Source organism: Sarcophilus harrisii, chromosome 4, assembly GCF_902635505.1.
Source record: "Sarcophilus harrisii chromosome 4, mSarHar1.11, whole genome shotgun sequence".
NCBI classification, from domain to species: domain Eukaryota; kingdom Metazoa; phylum Chordata; class Mammalia; order Dasyuromorphia; family Dasyuridae; genus Sarcophilus; species Sarcophilus harrisii.
Window position 1 is genome coordinate 301,581,881 of NC_045429.1, and position 23,760 is coordinate 301,605,640.

The 23,760-nt window shown below is 36.4% G+C and overlaps 1 protein-coding gene across 1 annotated transcript; it reads left to right on the forward strand.

Annotated features, from left to right (window-relative positions):
* Window positions 1–583: 583 nt before the first annotated feature.
* BIRC5 (baculoviral IAP repeat containing 5) lies at window positions 584–13,680 on the forward strand. Its single transcript, XM_003768652.3, has 4 exons — window positions 584–786; window positions 4,014–4,123; window positions 6,266–6,383; window positions 10,721–13,680. Exons 1-4 carry the CDS (start codon window positions 676–678, stop codon window positions 10,808–10,810), a joined length of 429 nt encoding a protein of 142 aa, XP_003768700.1. The 5' UTR covers window positions 584–675; the 3' UTR covers window positions 10,811–13,680.
* The last annotated feature ends 10,080 nt before the right edge of the window (window positions 13,681–23,760 follow it).

The window sequence follows — 23,760 nt, forward strand, 5'->3', positions numbered from 1 at the left end:
TGTAAAAGAATTGCACATGTTTATCATGTTGGATTGCTTGCTATCTGGGAGGAGGGGGAAGAGGGAGAAAGAAATTTGGAGCACAGAGTTTTGCAGGGGGAAAGGTTGAAAATTACCTATGTATGTGTTTTGAAAATAAAAAGCTTTAATATTTTTTAAAAGAAAATGATCCCAAAGTACAATCCCCAAGTACCCCGATGAAAAATTTTCTCACTCCAGAAGTGAACCCACAATTTTTTTTTCATTTTCTTGTATATTTATGTTTTATTTTGAAACATGGCTAATATGGAAATGTTTGCATGACTTCACATGTATAATCAATATCCTATTGCTTGCTTCCTTAAAAAAATAAACGTAATTGGGAAATATTTAACGATATTAAAATACATTTCAAACGAATTAAAACGTTTAAAAACGTAGTTGGAAAAATATATCTAACCTTTATGTAGCTCTTACTACGTGCCAAGTGCTTTATAATTACTAAGTCCGAGTAGGCCATTTTGAAAAATGGGAGCCTGATGAGTATTGGAAAAGCATGTAGGACTACTATTCCCAGCATGCCCTGCGACGTCCCTCCTCTAGTTCCCAGAAGGCCATGGACCAAAGAAAGCCCAGGTGCTCCCGGCATGCCGCGCGGTGGCTGAGTTTGAAACGGTCTGCTTTCCCGGCTGCAAAATGAGCGCCCCGCCGCTTCCTCAGACTTGGCAGCTCTACCTGCTCGATAGCCGCATCTCTACTTTCCAGAACTGGCCTTTCACGGAGGACTGCGCCTGCACCCCGGAACGGGTGAGACTGATGGGCCGGATGTGCGGGATGCCGCCCCTCACCTGCCGCTTAATTGAGTCCAGCCCGCTCCCTCTTCTCCCCTCCTCCAACCCCTGCATCTCTTTGTGGCCCTTGACCTCTCCCCGACTTCCTTCCCCCGCCTCTTCTTCCCTCCACACCCTCCCGCACCTACGCTCGCATCCCGACTCTCTCCCTTCACGTTCCCCCCAGGCCCCACCTCCGCATCCTGGCTCCTCCCCCGGGACTCCCGCAGTTCTGACACCATTTCTCCCACACTTGAGGGTTACCGAGACTTTATCTGTTGCCAGCACATCCCGACTAGGGCTGTTACCTAGTGATGGAGGCCGGAAAAAGGAGCCATGTGTGCCCAGATATCGATAGCAGCTCTTTTTGTGGTGGCAGAGAATTGGGAACTGGGGGATTGGAGAGTAGCTGAGCAAGTTGCTCTGTATAAATGTGATGGAATTCTCTTGTGCCGTAAGATAGGACAAAAGGGACGGTTTCAGGAGAAAGCGGAAAGGTGTGCGAATTGTTTCTGGTGAGAAAACGGGCTGAGAGAGCTGGAGGGATCTCAAGTTGTTTTCTAGTCCAACACTTTTTTTTTTTTTTTTAACTGGTTGCGTGTGATTTGCCTAAGGAATCCATGGTCATGTTGTTATTAAGGTTTCTATCCAAGTCTAATATTCGGAACCATGCTTCCCTCAGATGAGGAAGACCTTATTTCCTGTTCGTAGTCCCACCTGCGAAAACATGGATCTCCTCAAAGAGAGCCACTGGCTCCTACCCTAAGAAGGCACCTAGATCTTGGTGGTGCCTTTCTTTAATTCTGTCATGAAACTCTTCTGTTTTAAGGGATTTAGGGAACTTTTGATTATTTTAGGGATTACAGAGATTTATAATTGGAAGAGACTGATGTCATCTAGTCCAAAGCTTCCTAAATTATGTGGAATGGTGACCTCATATGGAGTCCCTTAAATGAATGTGGCAGTAAAAGTATTAACGATATTTTATTTTTTATGTTAAAATAAAAAAAAAAAAGAAATCATCTCGGTATACAAATTTTCTTTAGACTTTAACAGTAAATTATTTATGACCGAAAGAATTGTTTTAAAGTTTCTTTATGATTTAGTATCAGTGTTTGCTTAGTATACCTGGAATGGAGTAAAAGTTTTTCCTGTGAAAAGAGCATTGAGAGTGGGAAAAGTTTTAAAAATCCAGCCCATTCTTTTTTGTGAAGAAAAGAGAATGACAAGGCAATTCCAATAGACTTGTGAAGGAAGGAGCCATCCGCATCCAGTGAGAGAATTATGGAGATTGAATGTGAATTAAAGCATAATATTTTCTCCTTTTTATTATTGTTTGTTTATTTTTTTCCCTTTTGATCTGATTTTTTTCTTGTGCATAGTGATGAATATAGAAATATGTTGAGGAGAATTGCACATGTTTAACTTATATTGCATTGCTTGCTGTTTAGGGAAGGCTGAGAGGAATAGAGAAAATTTTGAAACACAAGATTTTGCAAAGGTGAATGTTGAAAACTATTTTTGGACGGAGTTGGAAAAATTTTTAAAAATCCCCTCACATAACTATCTGTATATTCATTTTCCTTTTTTGTTAAATTAGCTGATGTGAGTGTGTAAGGTGTTATCTTGAGTTGATTTTATCTGTATTTCATTAATTAGTGATTTCAAGCATTTTTTCATATTATTTTTAACTTTAATTTTTTTCTCTGTAAACTGCCCATTTATCAATTAGGGAATAACTTTTATTCTTATAAATTTGACTTAATTCCCTATATATTTTTAAAGTGAATCCTTTACTAAAGAAACTTTGCAATCCCTCTTCCCCCTCCTGTTTTGTATATTCTACTTTTTTTTTTTTTTTTTTTTTGCTGAGACAATTGGGGTTTAGTGACTTGCCCAGGGTCACAAAGCCAGGAAGTGTTAAGTGTCTGAGATCATATTTGAACTCAGGTCCTCCTGACTTAAGGACTGATGCTCTATTCATTATACCACCTAGCTGTTCCTACCTTTTTTGTTTATGAAAAACCTTAAAAAATTTTTTGATTGTAATAGTATTTTATTCTTTCCAAATATCCCTGAGAAACGTTGTGTTCCAAATTTTTCTCCCTCTCCTCTCCCTTTGCCCCTCCCCAAGACAGCAAACAATCTGATATAGGTTAAATGTGTGCAATTCTAATAAACATATTTATTGTCCTTAGGCTTAACATGTTATGCAAAAACTTTTTAATTTTATATAATCAAAATGAACCATTTTCCCTTTGAACCTCTCTGTCTCTTGATTGGTCATGAACTTTTCCCTTATCTATAGATCTGACAGGTAATTCTTTCACTGCTCTGCTAATTTTTTTGAACTTATCTTGATAATCAGTTTGAGATGTTTGTCAAATAATGAGTTCTTGCTCCATTATCTTTGAATTTGTCAAACTTTTTTAATATGTTTGTTTGCTTCTGTATACTATGTAGCTAATCTGCTCAGATCAACCTGTTTCATCAAATTGTTTTCATGATTATATCTTTGTATTATACTTTGCAATTTGGTCCTACCCTTCCTTCTCAGTTTTGTTCATCAGTTCTCTTGATACTCTTGACTTTTTGTCCTTCAAGATGAATTTTTTAAAAATCTATGAGAATATTTGTGAAGCTCCTGGCATATATTAGCCTGTCTATAAATGCTAATTATCATCATCTTCATTTTTGTTGTTGTCATTATTATTAAAGAACAATATACAAGACATGGAATGGGGCTTTACCTGACGTTAAAGAGCTAAAAAGGGCTGAATAAAAAGACTTTAGATCTTGAGACTTTTGACTCTTAGTTCAGTCTTCTTCCCTTTATACTCAGGTGATGCCTTCCCATCCTTCAACTGACAACTTTACATGTGACCTCCAAAAGGGTAATGTTCTGCAGTTAATGCCCTCATACCTCCAAATCCCAACAAAGATCCTTGATCAATTTGGAGCAGTTCCAAGAATCCAGAGTTCTTGCCTTTCCTTTCCGTTTTTAGAGTTGGTATGGCATAGGCCTTCACTCATTTAGACAGAGACCCTTTAGAATCCAGTTTACCACTATGCCCCAAACTAGGAAAAAAAAAACTGGTATTCGTCCTACTTGAGCTCTTGCCTTTCTGGAACTCTGTTGTTTAAGGAAAAGAAATACTCGTTCTCTTTGGTTTCCCAGTCATCCAGACCCATTTTCTTTTGCAGATGGCTGAAGCTGGGTTCATCCACTGTCCAAGCGAAAACGAGCCTGATTTAGCCCAGTGCTTCTTCTGTTTCAAGGAACTAGAGGGCTGGGAACCAGAGGATGATCCTATGTAAGTCCTTATCAGTCTGATTTAGCCTTGATCTGCATCAGAATTATATTCCTTACTCTAAATTGAAACTCTTGTTTGGAAAATTATTTTTATTTTGCAGGACAACAAATGCATTTTCAGACTCCTTTAACTACTAATATGGTTTTATTTGTGAAATTTAAAATTTTATTAATGAGAAAGCCATATCTTAGTAGTAGTCTGATTCCCTGCACATTAAGTTCTTCTTAGCCAATTAAATATTTCAGTCTTGTGAAATATAAAGAAGCATTATGGTCTGTGTTTTATTTTATATTCAATCACGTATTCTGTTCGTGTTCAGTTATAGCTATATTGTATAAAAATGACTAAAGAATCCGGGAACATTAAACCTAGAGAAAATTTATGGGGGCAGAATGAATCTGAAAAATTGACATATGGAAAATCCACATGCATTTTATTTTGTTTTATTTTTTAAAATACAAAGATAGTTTTCAACATTCACCCTTCCAAAACCTTATGTTACAGATTTTTCTCCTTCCCTCCCAAGTTCTCTTCTCCCCTAGAGAGCAAGTAATCCAATATAAGTTAATTTTAACATAAACATTTTCACATTTATCATGCTGCACAAGAAAAATCAGATCAAAAAGGGGGGGAAATGAGAAAAAAAAACCAAGCAAACAACAAAAAAAGGTGAAAATACTATGTTTTGATCCACATTCAGTCCCCATAGTCCCCTCTTTCTCTGGATATATCTCCATCTCAAGTCTATTGGAATTGACCTGAATTATCTTATTGTTGAAAAGAGCCAAGTGTATCACAGTTGATTGCCACATAATCTTGTTGATCAATATGCATTTTTAAATGTCCACTATGTTCCAAACATTATAATAGGAGATAGTTACAAAAACAAAAATGAAGCAATCTCTGCCCTCACAGAGTTTATATTCTGTAGGAAGAGACAGCATGTTTATATATAAGCATATTTTTAAAAAATTTGTAGTTGTTTGCAGGAGATACTTTGGAAACTGGAGGATCAGGAAGGGCCTCAAATAGGAGATGGTGTTCAAGTTGATCTTTGAAGGAAGCCTGGAATTATAAAAAGTGAAAGTGAGGATAGACTACATTTTAGGATAGTTTGTGCAAAAGCACAGAAATAAGAGTTGGGACGTCATTTGTTTAAAGAACAGCAAGGCTAGTTTGGATTGTAGAATGTGAGCAGGGAAGAAGTAAAGCTTAAAAGGTAATTTATAGTCAAGTTGCAAAGCACTTTAAATGCCAAACAGAATAATTCTGTGGGATTTACTGAATAAGGTAGCAATATGATCAGAATTAGGTTTTAGTAATACCACTTAATCAAATAGCAGCCATATGGTGCTGTGGAGAGAGAGCTGGACCTAGAGTCAGGGAGACCTGAGTTCAAATATGGCTTTAGACACTTATTAGCTATATCACCTTAAGCAAGTAACTTTGTCTGCCTCACTTGTAAAATAGAGATAATGACAGCCCTTCCCTTTGAGGATTGTTGTAAGCATCAAATGAGATGATATTTTTAAAGTACTTGGCACAGTGCTTGTCACATAGTAGATGTCATAGAAGGACCAATTTGACTCCAACCTGTTTCCAACTTAATTTGCTCTAGTTCCTTTCATATACTTTGTTGTATATTCCACTTATAGCTGGACTTCTTCTGTTTTATGTTTATTTGTACTGGCTGTCCCCTGAACCTGAAATATGTAGTCTTTTCACATCTTTGCCTATTAAAACCTCCTTTTAAGGTTGGTACTACTTATATGAATCAATCTCTGATCTCCTCCACTTTCTTCAAAGAAAAGTGATCTCTCCCTTAAATTTCTTAGGACATTTTGCCTAAATGTTTACTTTGTCTTTATTGCATTCTGCCCTCTTAACTTATTTGAATGCTTGTTTTATCTCCTAGCCTGATTAAATTGAAAATACCCCAAGGCAAAGATTTTTATTTTTTTTCCTCTTTGTATCTCCACCTTTGTACATTTGAATATAAATGAGTATTGGCCACTAAACACTTGGTGTGACTTGGGAAATTGATTACATAGAATAAGGTACAGAACTCTGACATCCTAAACATAATTTTAATTTTATATCTAGATTTCTTTCTTTTTATGTTATTTTGTATTCATTTGCTAGGTTGGAACATAAAAAGCATTCATCTAGTTGTGCTTTCATCAGCATTAAGAAGAAGATTGAAGAATTAACCCTCAATGAGTTTCTGAAACTGGACAAAGAAAGAGCCAAAAACAAGATTGTATGTATAGCTTAAAATCAGAATTTAGCATGAATCCTATTTAGCTTCTCTAGATCCAATTGTTTTTTTTTTAAACTTTGAAAAATCCATACTTATAAATATTTATTGAACATCTACTCTGTTTCTTGATGATGTGTAGATAGATAAAAAAATCCCAACTCTGAGTTGTTTTAATTTGTATTTCTCTAACCAGTAGTAATTTAGAGCATTTTTTGATTTCTGTGTCAAAAAACTATCTGTTCTTTAATCATTTATCAATTGGGGATGTATTCTTAGAAATTTGGCAAAGTCCTTTTTTTTATTTGAAAAATGAAATCTTATTTGAGAGAATACTGAAAAATTCCCTAATTTTCTGCATTCTTTGTAGTCTTGCCTGCATTGGTTTTATTTGTATGAGAACTTTTAAATTTAATATTGACAAAATTATCCATTTTATAACTCACAATGACTCTATTTCTTGTTTATTCATAAACGAATCTGATAGGTAATATGTTCCATGTTCTTCTAATTTTCTTGTGATATCTCTCTTTATCTATCCATTTTGGCCTTATTGTGACATGGTTTAAGATATTAGTCCATGCTCAATTTCTCCCAATTTATTCAGTTTTCCCAAACTTTTTACCAAATAATGAATTCTTATCCCCAAAACTTAATATTTTTACATTTGTCAAACTTAAGCTTACTATTTACTACTGTGTATTGCATATCTGCTCTGTATTATTCATCCACCTTTCTGTTTCTTTTCCAGTACCAGATAGTTTTGATATTTGCTGCCATCTAACATAGGTTAGGATCTGGTATTACTAAATCTCCTTTTTATGTTTTTTCCTCCATTAGTTTCTTTTAACTTCTTTACGCCTTGTTCTTCCAAAAATTTTTTTTAACTTAGCAAAATAATTCTTTTAGTAATTTAATTGGGATGACATTGAATAAATGAATTAAGTAGAATAATCATTTTTTTTGTAATATTGAGTTTGCCTATTCATGAACAATTAATATTTCTCCAGTTATTTAAATATGACTTTATTTGTATAAAAGAGTGTTTATAATTAGGCTTATGTAGTTGCTGGATCTGTTTTGGCAAGTATACTTTTTGGTATTTTATACTGTTTATATGGGGTATCTTATAGCTATCTCTTCTTGCCGGGTTTTGTTGGTGATTTGTAAAAATGCTGAGGGTAGGTTTATTTTACTTCCTTTACTTACTACTTTGCTAAAATTATTGCTTCAACTAATTTTTTAGATGAACCTTTAAAATTATCCAAACATATCATATCCGTCTACAACAGGAGATAATTTATTACCTCATTTCCCATTCTGATTTCTTTAATTTCTTTTTCTTCTCATATTGTTATTACTAGCATTTCTAAAACAATGTGGAATAATATTGGTGACTCTTAGTATAATCTCCCTGTTTATTATCTCTTTTAACTAAATTTATTTTAGCTTTAATTTTGAGATCACGATCTGCTCCCATCCACATTTTTTTTTTAACAACAGCTGAAGCATAATAAATTCTTCTCCAATTTTACTATTGACTTTTTTTAGTATATGTGCATGGAAGCAAGTACTATTGATTTAAAAAAAAATTTTATAATAAATTTTTATTTTCTAAATAGATGCAGATAGATTTCAACATTTACCCTTGCAAAACTTATGTTCCAAATTTTTCTTTTTCCCTCCCTTCTACCTCCTCTCCTCTAGACAGCAAATAATCCAATATATGTAAAATATGTGCAAAAAATTTATCAAACTGCACAAGAAAAATCAGATCTAAAAGAAAAAAAATGAGGAAGAAAGCAAAATGTAAGCAAATAACAATTTTTAAAAAAAGAAAATATTATGTTGTGTTCCATACTCAATCCCAACAGTCCCCTCTGTGGGAGCAGATAGTTTTCTCCATCACAAGACTATTGGAATTGGCCTGAATCATCTCGCTGTTAAAAAGAGCCAAATCCATCAGAATTGATTCTAGTATAATCTTCTTGCTGCTGTGTACAATATTCTCCTGATTCTACTCGCTTCACTTAGCATCAGTTCTTGTAAGTCTCTCCAGGCCTCTCTGAAAAATCATCCTGTTGGTCATTTCTTATAGAACAATAATCCGTAACATTCATATACCATAATTTATTCAGCCATTCTCCAAGTGATGAGCATCCACCCAGTTTCCAATTCCTTGCCATTATAAAAAGGGCTGCTACAAACATTTTTGCTCATGTGGGTCCTTTTCCTTTGTCATGCTCTCTTTAGTATGCAGATCCATTAGAGATACTGCTGGATCAAAGGATATGTATCAGTTGAGTATTCATAATATTTTCACATATAGAAAATAGACAGTTTTAACTTATTGAGTCCTTATAATTGGTCTTTAATGTTTTTATTTTTCTCCTGATTCTTTTCTTTTTTCTTGTTGAGGCAACTGGGGTTAAGTGACTTGCCCAGGGTCACACAGTTAGGAAGTGTTAAGTGTCTGAGAACAGATTTGAACTCAGGTCCTCCTGAATTCAGGGCTGGTGTTGCCTGATTCTTATATGTCAAATTTTTCATTTAATTCTAAGAGGCTTTTTAATCACAAATACCTGAAAGTCCATCAGTTCTTATATTGTATTTTCCAGATCAGATATTTTTCTAATGAGTAATTGAAATGGGGGGGAGGGGGGAGGGGAGATCTAACAACTTAAGAAAGAAAATAACTCCTTGAAAACTAAAATTGGGCAAGGGGTTTTAGAAAGCAAAAGAATGAAAAAAATAGAAGAGAATGTAAAACATCTCATTAGGGAAAGAAAGGAGCTTTTAAAAGATTAAGAATTAGGGTGGGGGGAAGGATAAGGGAAGGAGTCTTAAAAGGGTGTTAAAAGTCTTAAATTAAGGAATAAAAATTACCTAAAGTACACAGTAGTAAAGTATTAAAAAACTTTGTCAAATTTATAAGAACACTAGTTCCCCAATTGATAAGAGGGTCAAAAGATAAGAAAAGATAACTTTTTGATGTAAAAATCCAAAGTATAAATAGTTATATTTAAAAATGCTCCAAATTATTAATTGTGGCCTTCTCTAGAGATGGGACGAGAAGGGAAGATAGGAAAAAAGGCACACTTTAGACAACAATAAAAAACTTAGAAGGAAGCACAGAAAATCTGGGTAATTTTGAAAATAATGTATTTATTGCACAGTTTAAAAAAATAAACAGTCTGAAATGGTAATTTATGGTTTTATATTGAATCCTTTATGTAATGTACATGGAAAGGTGAAAATATCCTTTTTCTTCTTTTTGTTTTGTTTTTAAGTTTAAAATGAGTTTTTAAAAAATTAATAAATTCTGTTTTATCTTAATATTTTCCTTTTTTAAGGAAATTTTATAAATAATTTAATAAAGTTTTCAGTTTCTTGAGCAGACCAAGTTATACATGATACATTTTTTTTTATTGCCTTAGATAAAGGGAATATGTAATGAACATTTTTTAAAGTACTATATATATTTCAATTTTTCTTCCCTAAAATGGTCCTGCTTCCTCTCCCTCTTCACCCCTGTTAAGTTCATGGAAATATTTTTATTCCTTAATGAAGAGGGAGGTCATAAAGGCTAATAAGAGTAGTGATAACTTTGATGAAGAATTAAAAGAAAGGTGATAAATATAGGGCTAAAATAGAACAAATGAAGAGCATTTACAGAAATGGGAAATTGGGAGTAACGCTAGTATTTGTGAGAGAAGATTAATTATTGAGGATAGGTTTGGGAACCAGCTAGAGGATATATCTGTCATTTTCTTCACCTTGGCTAATTACTCCTTTGCAAAACAAGGACAGAAGAGTTGTCAGTGAAGAGAAAGGAAGAAGTTTTAGAGAACTAGATTGAAATAATTATGAGAGCAAAGAAGAGGAGGAATTATAAGAAGTTTAATGGTGGGCACAGTATCAGATATTTCAGAGGTCAAGACTGTAGGCAGACAAAGATCATTGAGTTTCAGAATTTCAAGAGAGTGCATAGTGGTAGGAATAGAAGCCTCAGAACAGAATGGAATGCATGGTAAGGAAATGGTATATTCTCCAATCCAAAAAGGCACTTAGGTATTTTAAAGAAATTTTTGCTTTGTGTTTAGCACGTATTTCTTGCCACCTAATTCTGTCTTAGTAGGCTGCGCTTATGATTCTTGCAATGAGTGATGCTCTAGAGGTTTCTTCATAAAGATCAAGTTGATTGGTGGACAAAGAGACATCTCTTATCAATCATTGTCTGTCTTTATATTTGACTGTCTTTTCTATAGCCCTAGAAAGTAATTCTGAGATGAATCCAAAGCTTTTTGCACCATTATAATATCTTGTTACTTTGTTTCTAGGAAAAGGAAACCTCCCGGAAAAGAATTGAATTTGAAGAGCGTGCAAAAGAAGTACGACATGACATTGAGCAACTGGCTGCATTGGAGTGACTCCTCTTCTTAATACCTTATCCCACAACTTAATCATTATTTCTAAGACATGTTCTCCAAATATTAGTGTGGGACTGCTCAATGATGCTTTCCAACAGAAGAAAACTTTGGGAATTTGAAGTTAGATTTCATCAGCTATTTTTTGCTGGTGGATGATGCCAGATGCAATTTGATTCCATTTTGTCCAACTGTTATTTATAGCACTGGTGACTTCTGTCTTTTTTGAGCTATTTTTTCATTTTTGTATTTTTATATTGCTGCCTCCTGTCCTTGCTAGGTGCTAGATGAAGACCTGGGTGAGAAGTAGAAAGAACTAAAGTACTGAATCCATTCTTATATTTGCTATTCATGCCTAACAAACTTTCTCTTAGCTAATACTGTTATAGTTAGCCTTTGTTATCTAGCTTTCTATCTTTGGATCCTGGGATTTGAGTAAAAATGTTCTGCACATAGTTGAATTTATAATCCCATGGTAAATATGCTAGTAGTTAATTAAGGATTAAGTATTTTTATACTTTGTATAATAATACTTTGGATTTATATTGTATCATTTTTACATTGTACATAAAGCCATTTCAATATTGGTTCATTAGGCACAATGGCCTTTAGAAGGTACTTACTGTTGCCTTTGTTTTTTCCTATCAAAGTATGAATACTTCAAATGAGATCACATCACTTAACAAAATCTTTGAATGATGCTATATGTTTTAAAAATCAGCAGTCTGGTTATTTGTAACAATATTTTTTTGTATTAGTACTCATAAATAGATTTTATGATTCAACAGTCTCAAATATAGAGAAATAATGCTTTTTTTAAAAACCCAGCACTTATTCTCTTAGTTGGTGTTTGTATTTGAGTCTTTTTCAAATAGCTGTAGCATTGTAAGAGATATGAAAAGTGTCGAAAAGAGATACCTGTTTCCAGAGCAAAGTAAAGTTGCTCTTCTGCTTTGCCTTCATTTGTTAAAAGAAGCTAATTATAATGGAAAAGTTGCACAGACTACAAAATCAAATTCCCTGAAGCAAACTTTTTCCAGAGTCCTGGCACACTAATTCTTTTCTCCATAGAAGAATCACAAAATGCATATTATTTTTCATAGGGTGGCAATGGGTGGTATTGAATACTTGAAATTTATCTAAGGCTGCTTTATGCTATTTTTTTCTGTTACGTTTTTCAGTAATGTTTAAAATTAAGAAGGTCAGTATTCATTTATTAGAGTGTCATCACATGCATTTTCTAAAAAATTGGATTAGAACACATTTTTTCTTATGTCATATTTTTTGGTACTCCCTCTCTGTTTTTTCTAAGGTCATAAAGTTCATGGCACTTGGGTAAAATTCATGATCACGCTCTTTAAAGCTGCAGCATCAACTAACATTTGAAAATGGATAATTACTGTGGTAGGCATAAGATTAGAAAAACAAAATGAGCTATAATTCATATGTTATACCAACTCCTAAGACAGAAAAAGATTGGTGAACTTAAAACCCTAAGTGTGATACATTTTCAACTTAGACTTTTTCTACGGCAAGTCTTGCTTTCAATTTAACCAGTCTGTGGAATTATTTTTTGATGTTTAGATTGAAAGCTGTTTGAGGGAAGATATTGTGTCTTATTTGTTTCTCCCAGCATTTATCAGAACATTGGACACAGGAAGAACTAAATAGATGCTTTCTGAAAAACCACCATTTAAATTTATTCTTACCTGGCATAGGCTGAGCTGAGCTTAAATAGCTCTTCAAGGAAGGTGAGTCAAAAAAGTTTTTAAGTTAGATAAAGGTGGGGGGGTTAATTTGGGAAAACAAAATATATTTCCATTCCTATTTTTAAAGCATAGAGCATCATTCAAAGGATTTGATGTGGCTTCATTTTTCTGTATTGTAAATTTTCTAGGACATTACAAACTCTTATTTAAAAACAAACCCATTATTCCAAAGCCTTCTAATGAAGACCTATGAAACTTCTAATATGTAAAGAGAGAAAAGTCTTAGCTGGCAGAAGTTGCCGCTAAAAAAAACCTACCAAGAGGCCATGTGCTTATGGTCTGGGTGCGGATGTTCTTTATGTTTTTCTGAAAGATGATACTAAAAAGCTCCTAAAACCTGCTCAATGAGTTAGCATTATAAAGACATACCTAATCTGTTTTGTCAAGTTTTTTGATCTCAAAGATCAAATCATACCTATTTTCTTTTCTCAGTATTTTCAGTTTTGCTACATTTCTCTAGAATCATTGTCATCTGAATAAATAATAGAAGAGTGAATTTGGAATAGCATAAGCTTTTCTTAGCATGACTTACCTTGGCCTTCCTATAGCAGATTAAAATATTTTATCCACCTTCATGAAGTTAAACAGTGCTACTACAGATCCTTGAGGATAATTTTAATTTTTTCAGAGGAATAAATTAGAGGACAAATACTACTCTCTGAGTTTTAATTTTTTTTTTCAAGCTGCTTTTGTGATTCCATCATAGTCTCCTCAAGAATCTTTCTGATGCCACAATTGAAACTGTTGATCAGTTGTTCTGACAAAAGAATTGAACTGGCCTTGGTCTGTCCTGTAAGAACCATGTAAGTTTCTTGACTAATTTCTGTAAATGCCAGTAGAACTTTTTTCTTGTAGAAAATTAGTTGTGAAAGATGTGTTCCAAAGTAATGGGAAAAAAAGTGAAACATTTAAAAAATAAGTGAGAATAGGGGGAAATTCAGAAGACACACGTGGATTTTATTCTTAACATGATAAAGTTTGTGTTTATTTTCAAAACAAACTATCCAAGAGAGTCATGATTTCTTATGTAATCCTTTTCTCCTGTCCTTTACATATGGAAATGTTTGTTGATAAGTTCATAATTAAAAAAAAAAAATGTTTAAAGAAAGCCTGAGACTTGAGGTTATTTGCTTCCCAACTTGAAGGGTATTGCAAAGGGTTTTTGTTTTTTTTTTGTTTTTTTAATTTTTATGGAAGAGCTAGGAAAAAGACAAAAAAACCACCTAATCGTTCCTTTCTCATAGCACAAAATGAAATAATATCAGGTGCTTACTGTGCTAAGTCAGCTTGAAAGATACTTAAGTATCTATGCAAGATACTTATGAGAAAGGTAGCACATTCAGGAGAAGGGAGTGTCATAAAATAACAGGAGTTGGAGATGGCTGGAAAGTGGTGGGGGGTATGGGAGAATGGAAGTGGGGAGTGGTGGTGTTGGGGACAGTCTTAGCAAGATAAGACTCACTAGTCAAAGATTTAGTGTCCTGTGGATCTGAGCTTGAGTTTTAGAGGGGAGAGGCAGATAGAATGCAGTCAACATGTCATAAAGATGATTAGGAGGTGCCAGTTTGTTAAATTGGACATCACATTCGAACTTATTTGATCTAATAAGGAAAGAAAAGGGAGAAAACAACTATGCTTTATTTTTTATTCCCTTTGTGAAGTGGGAAATAATGGTGCCGTTCTTAGGGCTTTTACTATTTTATAAAGTTGACATTAGATATGATGACCTTAGCTTTTCCTTTTCTATTTTTTAGAAGAAAGTTAATGAAAAAGTTATTGAAAATAACTGATTCTATTAATATCTATGTTCACATTTGTTAATGAAGTCTTTAATTGAATTAGATTATTAACTGCAGTTTGTAGGTGGATGCTGAATGTGATTCTTTAAGACAGGGGTCTTCAAACTTTTTAAATGGGGGGCCAGTTCACTATCCCTCAAGACTGTTGGAGGGCCGGACTATAAAGAAACTTCATAGCACATCTGGCCCGCAGGCCATAGTTTGAGGACCCCTGCTTTAAGTAGTATAAATAGAAATTATTATTTTTGCTGAGGCAGTTGCGGTTAAGTAACTTGCCCAGGGTCATACAGCTAGGAAGTGTAGTGTCTGAGACCAGATTTGAACACTCAGGACCTTCTGACTTCAGGGCTGGTGCTCTATCCACTGCACCACCTAGCTGCCCCAAATGGAAATTATTTTAAAGGGGCTGCTGTTGGCATTTGAGGTAGTATAAGTTTGACCTCCTTCCCTATCCCTTAGTGATCCATGTTACCACAAATTTTAGTTTTTATTGAAATGACTTTAGTTCCTTTTCAAGGGATGTAAATTGTGTCCCCTTTGGCTTTTGGGGAGCCCTGAGGCTTTGTTCCCCTTTTGGGGGGGAAGTTTCTGAGTATCAAACGCTCTTCTGAAAGAAACTCACCCTCAGGGAGCCCAGTTGGGTGGTCTCATTCAGTTAGAGATCATGGCCAAGGATATGATCGACTATTGAGTTGGAGATTAGTCCTGAACCACTACAAGTAGCTCATATTCCCAAAATAATCTCTTTCCAATTGGAGATCTAGCCTAGAGCATTATCAACAATTGAGTGAATCTCATTCAATTTTGAATGGAAGCCCAAGCTTCAGACCAGCTAATAAAAGACAACTCTGAACCTCCAATATTTGCAAAAGTCCTAAACAGGATTATGCTTGCCAAGGAAGCTGTCTTCTTAGCAAGCTGCCCTGCCAGAACTTTTTGGCCACTGGTGAAGATATTCTCTTCTCAGTGTTTACCTTTGCTATTTTCCTAATAATGACTTCTTGCCCACTTAGAAGTCTGTCTTCCTAGCAAGCTGGCTTCTCAGTGCCAATAAATCCCTTTTTGCCACGCAGATTTTGGTTTTGTGAATGCTTTTGCAAGGAACTTGTGCCTCCCACCAGAGGGGATTTCCCGTCTCAGTTCTCGTACCTCATCAAAACTACCACTGACCTCAATATTTGCATCTCATCAGAAGTACTAATCTATTTAGATTTTTATTTATTAGGACAAATTTATTGGGCTAAGACATGATAAAAATTATCATCATCTTTTAAGAGTTCAAAGCTGTAGAGCTGAAACTGAAAAAAAGTGTGCTTCAATCAGACGAGAGCACTTAAGACTAATTACCTAATCAATGTAAGACAATGGCTCTATAAGCATGTATTTAGATGATCGCTCTCCTCATGATTGGCGCCAGCTGAATGGGTGGTAGTGAGGTAATCCTAGGCAAGGATTGAAGGGCTGAGGTCAGTCTCACTGGGCTGCAGGAGGAGGAGGAGAGAGGCTGGAGACTCCAGACTCCTCACTCTTCCCCCTTCATTCTTCCCCCTAAAGACCAAGGACTTTGATTTATTCTGAGTCTGGCTGATCCTGAAGCCCTCCAGGGAGCTAGTCTAGACATTATACGAAGCATATGACCCCTTGGATCTCAGAGGCAAGATGAATGAGATGGGAAACTCATTATGTGTGAAAAGAACTCTGGTTTATTATGCTGTACAGCCTTGTTGATATGCATTTTTGCAAGGGTGATCAGCATGTGAACAGTAGGCAATCCCCAATCACCATTCAGAGAAGCAGCTTGTGGGCTTTGCATATGTATGGTATCTGCCAATGGAAGGAGAACCAATCCAGTTATTTAGCAGCTCGCTCACAGACAAGAGTCCCTGTTCAGGCATCCCTGCTTATGTAGCTACTGGCTGTGACCCTTGGCTTACTTGTTCCCGTGATCATAAATCATACCTCCTTGCTCAACAAGGGCATTTCTACAATGTAGCAGAAAACTTATTGTGCATCAGAGGTTGAGGTGGCCTCAGTACTCCTTCTCAGCAGAGTCCCATAACTCAGCAATACATAAGAAAATTTTCCTATAGGTGAACTCCTCATTTCTCAGGAACCCATAGAGTTGCTTCAGCTTATCTCCATCCATTTAAGAAGCAAACTTGGGCTGGCTAGGAAGCCAAACAGCCTGCCTAGTGAGTGCCACCAAACTTATAATACGCAGAGAAATAATTTCTGGTTACTAGGAATTTGACATTGCCCTCCTTTGGACTTGAATGGTCCATATGATAGTACCAATGAGGGGCAAGATCTAGGTTTGTTTGTCCTTATCAACATGAGATATGCCTCATTACTCTGCCCTCTGATCCTTGATTTCATTGTTTGTGGTTGTACTAATTTTTTTGTGGTTGACTCCATTGTTCATCTTCTGTTTCCTGTCTTCCCAGGCCACTCGGTATTCTTTTTGGTCTTTCTATTGTGAGGCTTGGAGGCTCTTTTATTCTCTGCTGCCTCCATTGTTGCTGCTGTTGCTATTGTCTCTATAGTACTATAGCCTATATGTTTGTTTGTTTTTCTTTTAAAATCAGGCTTCCACAGGAGATCATTATACATGGCAACAATAAATCTATACAACGATCAATTCTGATGGGCGTGACTCTCTTCAACATTGAGATGATTCAAACCAGTTCCACTTGTGCAGTGATGAAGGGAGCCTCCATCCATACCCAGAGAGAGAACCATGGGAACAGAGTGTGGAACACGGCATAGCATTCTCACTCTCTGTTGTTATTTGCTTGCATTTTGTTTTCTTTCTCAGTTTTTCTTTTTCTTCCTTCATGATCTGATTTTTCTTGTGCAACAAGATAACTGTATAAATTTGTATCCATATATTGGATCTAACAGGTATTTCAACATATTTAACATGTATTGGGCTACCTGCCAGCTTGGGGTGGGGGAAGGGAAGGAAGAGGGGAAAATTTGGAACAAAAGGTTATGCAAGGATCAATATTGGAAAATTACCCATGCATATGCTTTGTAAATAAAAAGCTTTAATAATAAAAATATATAATTAGAAAATATTTAACAAGATAAATAAAAATACAAAAATAACCTTAAAAAATAAAATCAGGGTTCCAGCCCTACCCTTATAGCATGCAAAGAAGCACTCAGAAAGATGTGAAAACGTGTTTGAAGATCTGCTGATTCGTCTTTATGAACCTTAGCCACCTTAAGGTAACTGAATTTCATTTTCATGCTTTGGATACATGGTCAACAGTTTCTCCCTACTCCCACCCCTTGAATTTTTTTGAGAAAGAGAAAATATTTACTTTTGTTGAGATGTGAGAAATAAGGGTTGAGAGATCCCCTGGCTGTAGCAGGTTTTTTTTGTGAAAGAATTCAGATAGGTGAGGTTTGTAGTGAAAATGGGCTTATTACACTGAGAAATAACTTCCCAGAGGGCTAGTTCCAAAAGGATTATTAGCAAAAGCAGGTTTTTAGCAAAGATAGGTTAACACTGAGAAATAACTTCCTCAATGGGCTTTCCTGATTAGGAATTAGCAAAAGTTTGGGGTTCAGCCTTTGATTATATTGGGTTTTTGTGGCCCCAGGCTAGGGAGGCTCTCCAGATGAGTTTGAGGAACTAATTTTCAATTCAATAAAGTAATGATTATTCCCCAGGCCAAGATCTCTAATTGAATTGTAGGTGGAGATCACTATGAGTTTTCCCTATGAACAGAACCGATCTTTCCTGTGCAACAAGATAACTGTATAAATATGTATACATATATTGTATTTAACATATTGGACTACCTGCCATCTAGGGGAGGGGGTGGGGGGGAAGGAGGGGAAAAGTTGGAACAGAAATTTTTGCAAGTGTCAATGTTGAAAAATTACCCATGCATATGTTTTGTATATAAAAAACTAATAATAAATAAAATTTTAAAAAAGAATAAAGAGAGTATTAATGTTAAATCTGAAAGTTTCTTTTATATGGAAACAGGATGGACAATATGCAATTTAGAATTTTTCTCTATATTGGGTATTTTAAAAGCAAAATAATCTGTGTAATGTTGAACTTAAGAACCATTTACTTAGATATGAAAGATAAGCTGTGGATTTTCTAGGATCAATCTCTTACTGTGATCCTTGAGAGCTAGATTCATCTGAAGCTCTGATTAATGATAATTGCTATAGGAGATAAAATCTTTTGGGACTGCAGCTGATATTTATTTGAAGTTCCAAATTCAGGTATGACTGTCTGGATAGATCATCAAACCAGCTCTCCACCATCTGAAAGGAATATGTCACAAGCTACTCAGAAGAAGCTGTTACAGGTGAAAAGTAATATTTGATTAGAAGTACGATCTTGGTCTCTGCTGAAGGTAGGATCCTTCTGACTCAATTTTTCAGTGGTTTTCTTTTGAAGGAGAACCCACCTGATGATTCCTGATTCTGGCTTAAGGTGGAATGGTTAAAAAAAAAAATTAGGACAGTTAGCTGACATAAAACTGCTTTATTGTGTCCCTGATTTTTCCTCTTACAGCAAATGTCTATAATCAGAGCAAGTGGTCCATGGAAGATATAAAATACAATACAAGTATATAGATATTTTAATTTGCAACCCAGCCCTGGAAGACTTTTTGGTTGCTGCTATTATGTCTTTTAACTCATTTACTTCCTGGGGCTAGAGTTTCTTTATCTAAAGGCTTACTTTGCCCAAATATTTGGGGCCACTCACATTTTCTCTTTTGTTCATTGAAAGAAAGCAGACAATCTTATCACGCCTTGATTAGGCTAAAGTTTTTTTTTTAGGTCCCTAAAAGTTAAACTAATCTGCCTAGAGTCTTTTACACTTTATGTTGATGGAAGGCAGGGCTAGGTCCTTGTGGTCTCTGGAACCTTAAAACTAGACCCCTAACTTATTTGTCAAAGATCTATACTGACTTCAAATGTGTTTTTCATGTTTTGCATGATCGTGGGGGACTATATGGAAAGAGAATTTTTGACACTCAAACAAGAAGAGGAATTCACTCCAGATGAAGGGAAGCAGGGTTATAGATCAGCTGCCCATGTTGCTGATTGTTTGCCCCTGACCATGGCAACTTTAATTCCCCCACTCCTGCGTTCCCTCATATAGCTCCCAGGCAAGTAAATTCTGAAAAGGGCCTGCACATGTGCCCCTTACAGGGACTTCAAACTGCTTTGTTTTGTTAACACCTGTATTAATTGGGTAAAAACCTTTCCTTGTAAGGCTCTAGGGTTTTTGTGGGAGAAGTCATACTTACTGAAAGATACATGTTCTACCTATTGCACCTATTCCTTTGAGGAAACAAAAGCAAGAATTTGGGAAAAACATTCTTTGGTATCTATCCTAGGAAAGCTGTTAGGATGGGAGGCTTTTTTGATAACCTCATTCCTCCCCCACCCCCAGCCTTCTTCTGGGTGGGTTCCTGATTACTGTCCCTAGTTATCTCTATATTAACTCTACCTTTGTTTATTCTTTCTTTTTTACTCATATTTAGTCCTTGAATTTTAATATACTTGTGATTGTTGCTTCTTCCAGACTCTGAGCCATGAAATTCCAACCACTTGGTCAACCTGAAATCACCTGAGACCTGATTCTGACATTCAGCATCAGATGCTGCTGCTGCTGCCACCGCTACCTACAACTCATTCATCTCCCCTTTTCAGTCTGGACCCCACTGGGCAGAATCAGCTATTAGACCCTTGTCAGCCTGAAGCAGCTCCAGAAGATGAGACCTTCATCCCTTTGTCCCAAATGCGTCTGGATCTGGACTGTTTGAGGTGGGTTGTATATGTTGGGTGAGAAATCTTCAAACTGATGAAAAAGAAGGGAGACTGAATGGGACTGATTGGATGAAATATTTCTCAGTATTGAGTCACATGATCCCTGTTCCCAGAGCTGGGAACTTGGGAGGTCATTTGATCTTCGGTGGTATGAACTTTAAACCCTGAGATACTTGCCGGAAGTGACAGATGACCTGTGAGAGGCAGCCAACATTGTTGACCAATTGTCAAGGATGGTTACATCCTTTTAGTGTCTCCAATGAGAAGGCTCCAGTCTTTTGCTTTTAAACCCTGGATAAGCTAGAAGTTGGTCAGGTTCCAGAAATTCTTGGTGGAGTTGGGATGGCTCCCAGATGTATCTGGGCCTCTCCCTGCAGGGATTAAATAAATGCTTTCTCTTTATACCTGATAGTGTCTCTTATTAGTTAATTGGGAAGGGGGTCTTGTACTCGACTGTCCCACACATGATCTTACCTCTACCTTTTCAGTCTCCTTCAATCTCTCTTCCTAGTACTGTTAAACTTAGGTAGAAGAGTCAGAAAAATGTTATAGTTGAAAGGGACTTGAGAAATCTTTCTTGTTACAGATGAGGAAATTAAAACTTGGAGAGAGGAAATAATTTGCTTGCGACCACACAATCAGTCAATATAAGAGCTAGCATTTGAATGCAGATTTCCTGATTCCCCAGGACTGAACACCAAAGAAATCCTTGTGCTTCCCTACCTTTAGGGAAGTGTAGCCACTTCCTTGTATAATCTGTCTATAATCAAATTAGCTGCATCTTTAGGAATGGGGGTTAGCCAAGACATTTGATGTTGTGAAACCAAATCACCAAAGCACCTAGACTCTGGAGAAGATGTCTAAGTAAGGGGGCTGGGGGAAGTGGGAAGGGGGATAAGAGAGGGAGTGTTGGGGGACAGTGAAATAATGAGGCTTAGATGGTAGTCTAATGCTAAGATTTACTAAAAAAACCAAAATTTTGGGAGGTGTTGTATCCTGCTTTCTAGAGCCAACCCCGGGGTGATTAAATATACTTTCCTAGTGGAGAAGTGATGAGGCAGGACTCCTGAGGAGGATGGGAAAATGGAGTGTGTTTATTTCAAGGGCTTTCTCATTTTTATAATGTAACAAAAACAACTCTGAACAAGTAGGACCACATAAACAACTTGCTATGTAGTTTGCCACCTGTTATCACTCTTCCACCTGCTATCACTCTTCTTCAATCTCCACACAGGTTGTCACCGCCCCCTGACTTCTCAGGAAGACTTAGAGCCTGTAGGGGAGATGGGGAACCGAACCAGACATTGTTAGCAGGTTCCCTCTGGGCTGAAGGGTCTTATACCTTACCCAGAGTTTCCCCTACTAATTGTGACCCTCTACAGGGAGGATACTTAAAGCAAGGAGAATTGTCTGGCTAGGTCTTAGCTTTTGATTGATATGCTGCTTCCTGTTCAGGGAGCCACTGGGACTTTTTGGGGGTATATGCACACATGCAAAATGCCAAGAGGTGATAGTCACTTTCGTTTCTTTTTTTTTTCTTTTTTTTTTAATCTTTTTTTTTTTTTTAATTTAATAGCCTTTTATTTACAGGATATATGCATGGGTAACTTTACAGCATTAACAATTGCCAAACCTCTTGTTCCAATTTTTTACCTCTTACCCCCCCACCCCCTCCCCTATATGGCAGGATGACCAGTAGATGTTAAATATATTAAAATATAAATTAAATACACAATAAGTATACATGACCAAACCGTTATTTTGCTGTACAAAAAGAATCAGACTCTGAAATATTGTACAATTAGTTTGTGAAGGAAATCAAAAATGCAGGTGTGCATAAATATAGGGATTGGGAATTCAATGTAATGGTTTTTAGTCATCTCCCAGAGTTCTTTCTCTGGGCATAGCTGGTTCAGTTCATTACTGCTCCATTGGAAATGATTTGGTTGATCTCCTTGCTGAGGATGGCCTGGTCCATCAGAACTGGTCATCATATAGTATTGTTGTTGAAGTATATAATGATCTCCTGGTCCTGCTCATTTCACTCAGCATCAGTTCGTGTAAGTCTCTCCAGGCCTTTCTGAAATCATCCTGTGGGTCATTTCTTACAGAACAGTAATATTGTCACTTTTGTTTCTTAGCTGAAATGGGACAAATACCAAGAAAAGAATCTTCTCCACCCCAAGGGAAATGTGAAGAAAGCATAGTTAGGTTAATGAAGAGCCAAGGTTTGTTGGTAACTCGGGATCAGATCCTTGGACATTTGGAAACATTAGAGTACATCTCCCCTTGGTGCCTAGATCACTCAATGATCACTCAGTACCTAGCTAGATGATACAGAGGACAGTGCTCTGGAGCTGAGTTCATGTAAAGGGGTAGCATTTGAGCTGAATTATGAAGAAACTCTGAATTTTAGAGTAGAGATGAGGGAAAGCCTTCTAGGTATGGGTGATAGCCATTGCGAAAGTCCAATAGGAAGAAAAAAAGACAAGTTTGGCTGTACTATTGCTTTAAGGCAATAGGCATTAGATTGTGCAATGGATAAAGTTCTGGTCTTGAAGTCAGGAGAACCTGAGTTCAAATCCAGCCTCAGATACTATCTGTGTGATCCTGGGCAAATCATTTAACCCCAATTCCCTCCAAAAAAGAAAATTATGGCAAACAGAGATAAGGTTCTGAGCTTGATGAATTTATTAGGTAGGCTAGCAGTAATTAACAAATTTTGGCAATGGCTTCTCTCAATGACCAAAGACCATGAAGCAGGGTTTACTAGCCTTTAGATAGTTTTGATAATTCAAGAGTACAAAGAATAGAATGGGGTAGGAAAGCAATGCAATACTTGGAGCATGATGACAGCCGATATTACACTCAGAGAGTCTTTACAAGTTCAGTACCCCAATGTGATCAATCAATCGAGAAGCAACCTGATGGAAGAAAGGGATTACAATTGGAGAGAACAGAGTTGTATGCTGGGACAACTGAGATATCCCTTATAGAGGTGAAACCAGTCTCTGTCCTGCCTATAGATCCTTTGCCTCCAGGCACAATAGGCTTGACCATTTCACCTCCTGAGAGTGCTTACAAAACAGTGTCTATCCATACAATGATGTGGGAAACTGGGGAATTTGTAGATAATATCCCAGTCACTAATACAGGTAGACAATGTATGACTTATCAACCAGGAGAAGTAGTAGCATCAGATTTACTGGTACAGACTTCTAATAGGCAATCTGGAGATAGTCGCCCAGATTTTGACTCCTAACAACAGAATCCAGGAATATTCTGAACTGCAGTTGTTACAGCCAACTGGCCTATGCTCACTATCTATGTAAATGGCATACCATTGGAAGGGTTGGTAGACACAGATGCAGATCATACAGTCATTAGAGGTGCCAACTGGCCCAGTCATTGGCCAAAGATTAAGGCAGACACCTATATGTCTGGCATAGGAGGATCAATAGGAGCTGAAGTTAGTGCTACCCCTTTGAGATGGACATTTGAAGGTGAAACAGGAGTTTTTACTCCTTTTGTAGTTGAAAAAATCCCCATCAATCTGTGGGGAAGAGATATTTTACAA

Coding starts and splice junctions, on each gene's coding strand:
- BIRC5 (XM_003768652.3), top strand. CDS start 676: ATGAGCGCCCCGCCGCTTCCTCAGACTTGGCAGCTCTACCTGCTCGAT. Junction 787..4,013: donor GCGCCTGCACCCCGGAACGG/GTGAGACTGATG, acceptor TTTCTTTTGCAG/ATGGCTGAAGCTGGGTTCAT. Junction 6,384..10,720: donor AAAGAGCCAAAAACAAGATT/GTATGTATAGCT, acceptor CTTTGTTTCTAG/GAAAAGGAAACCTCCCGGAA.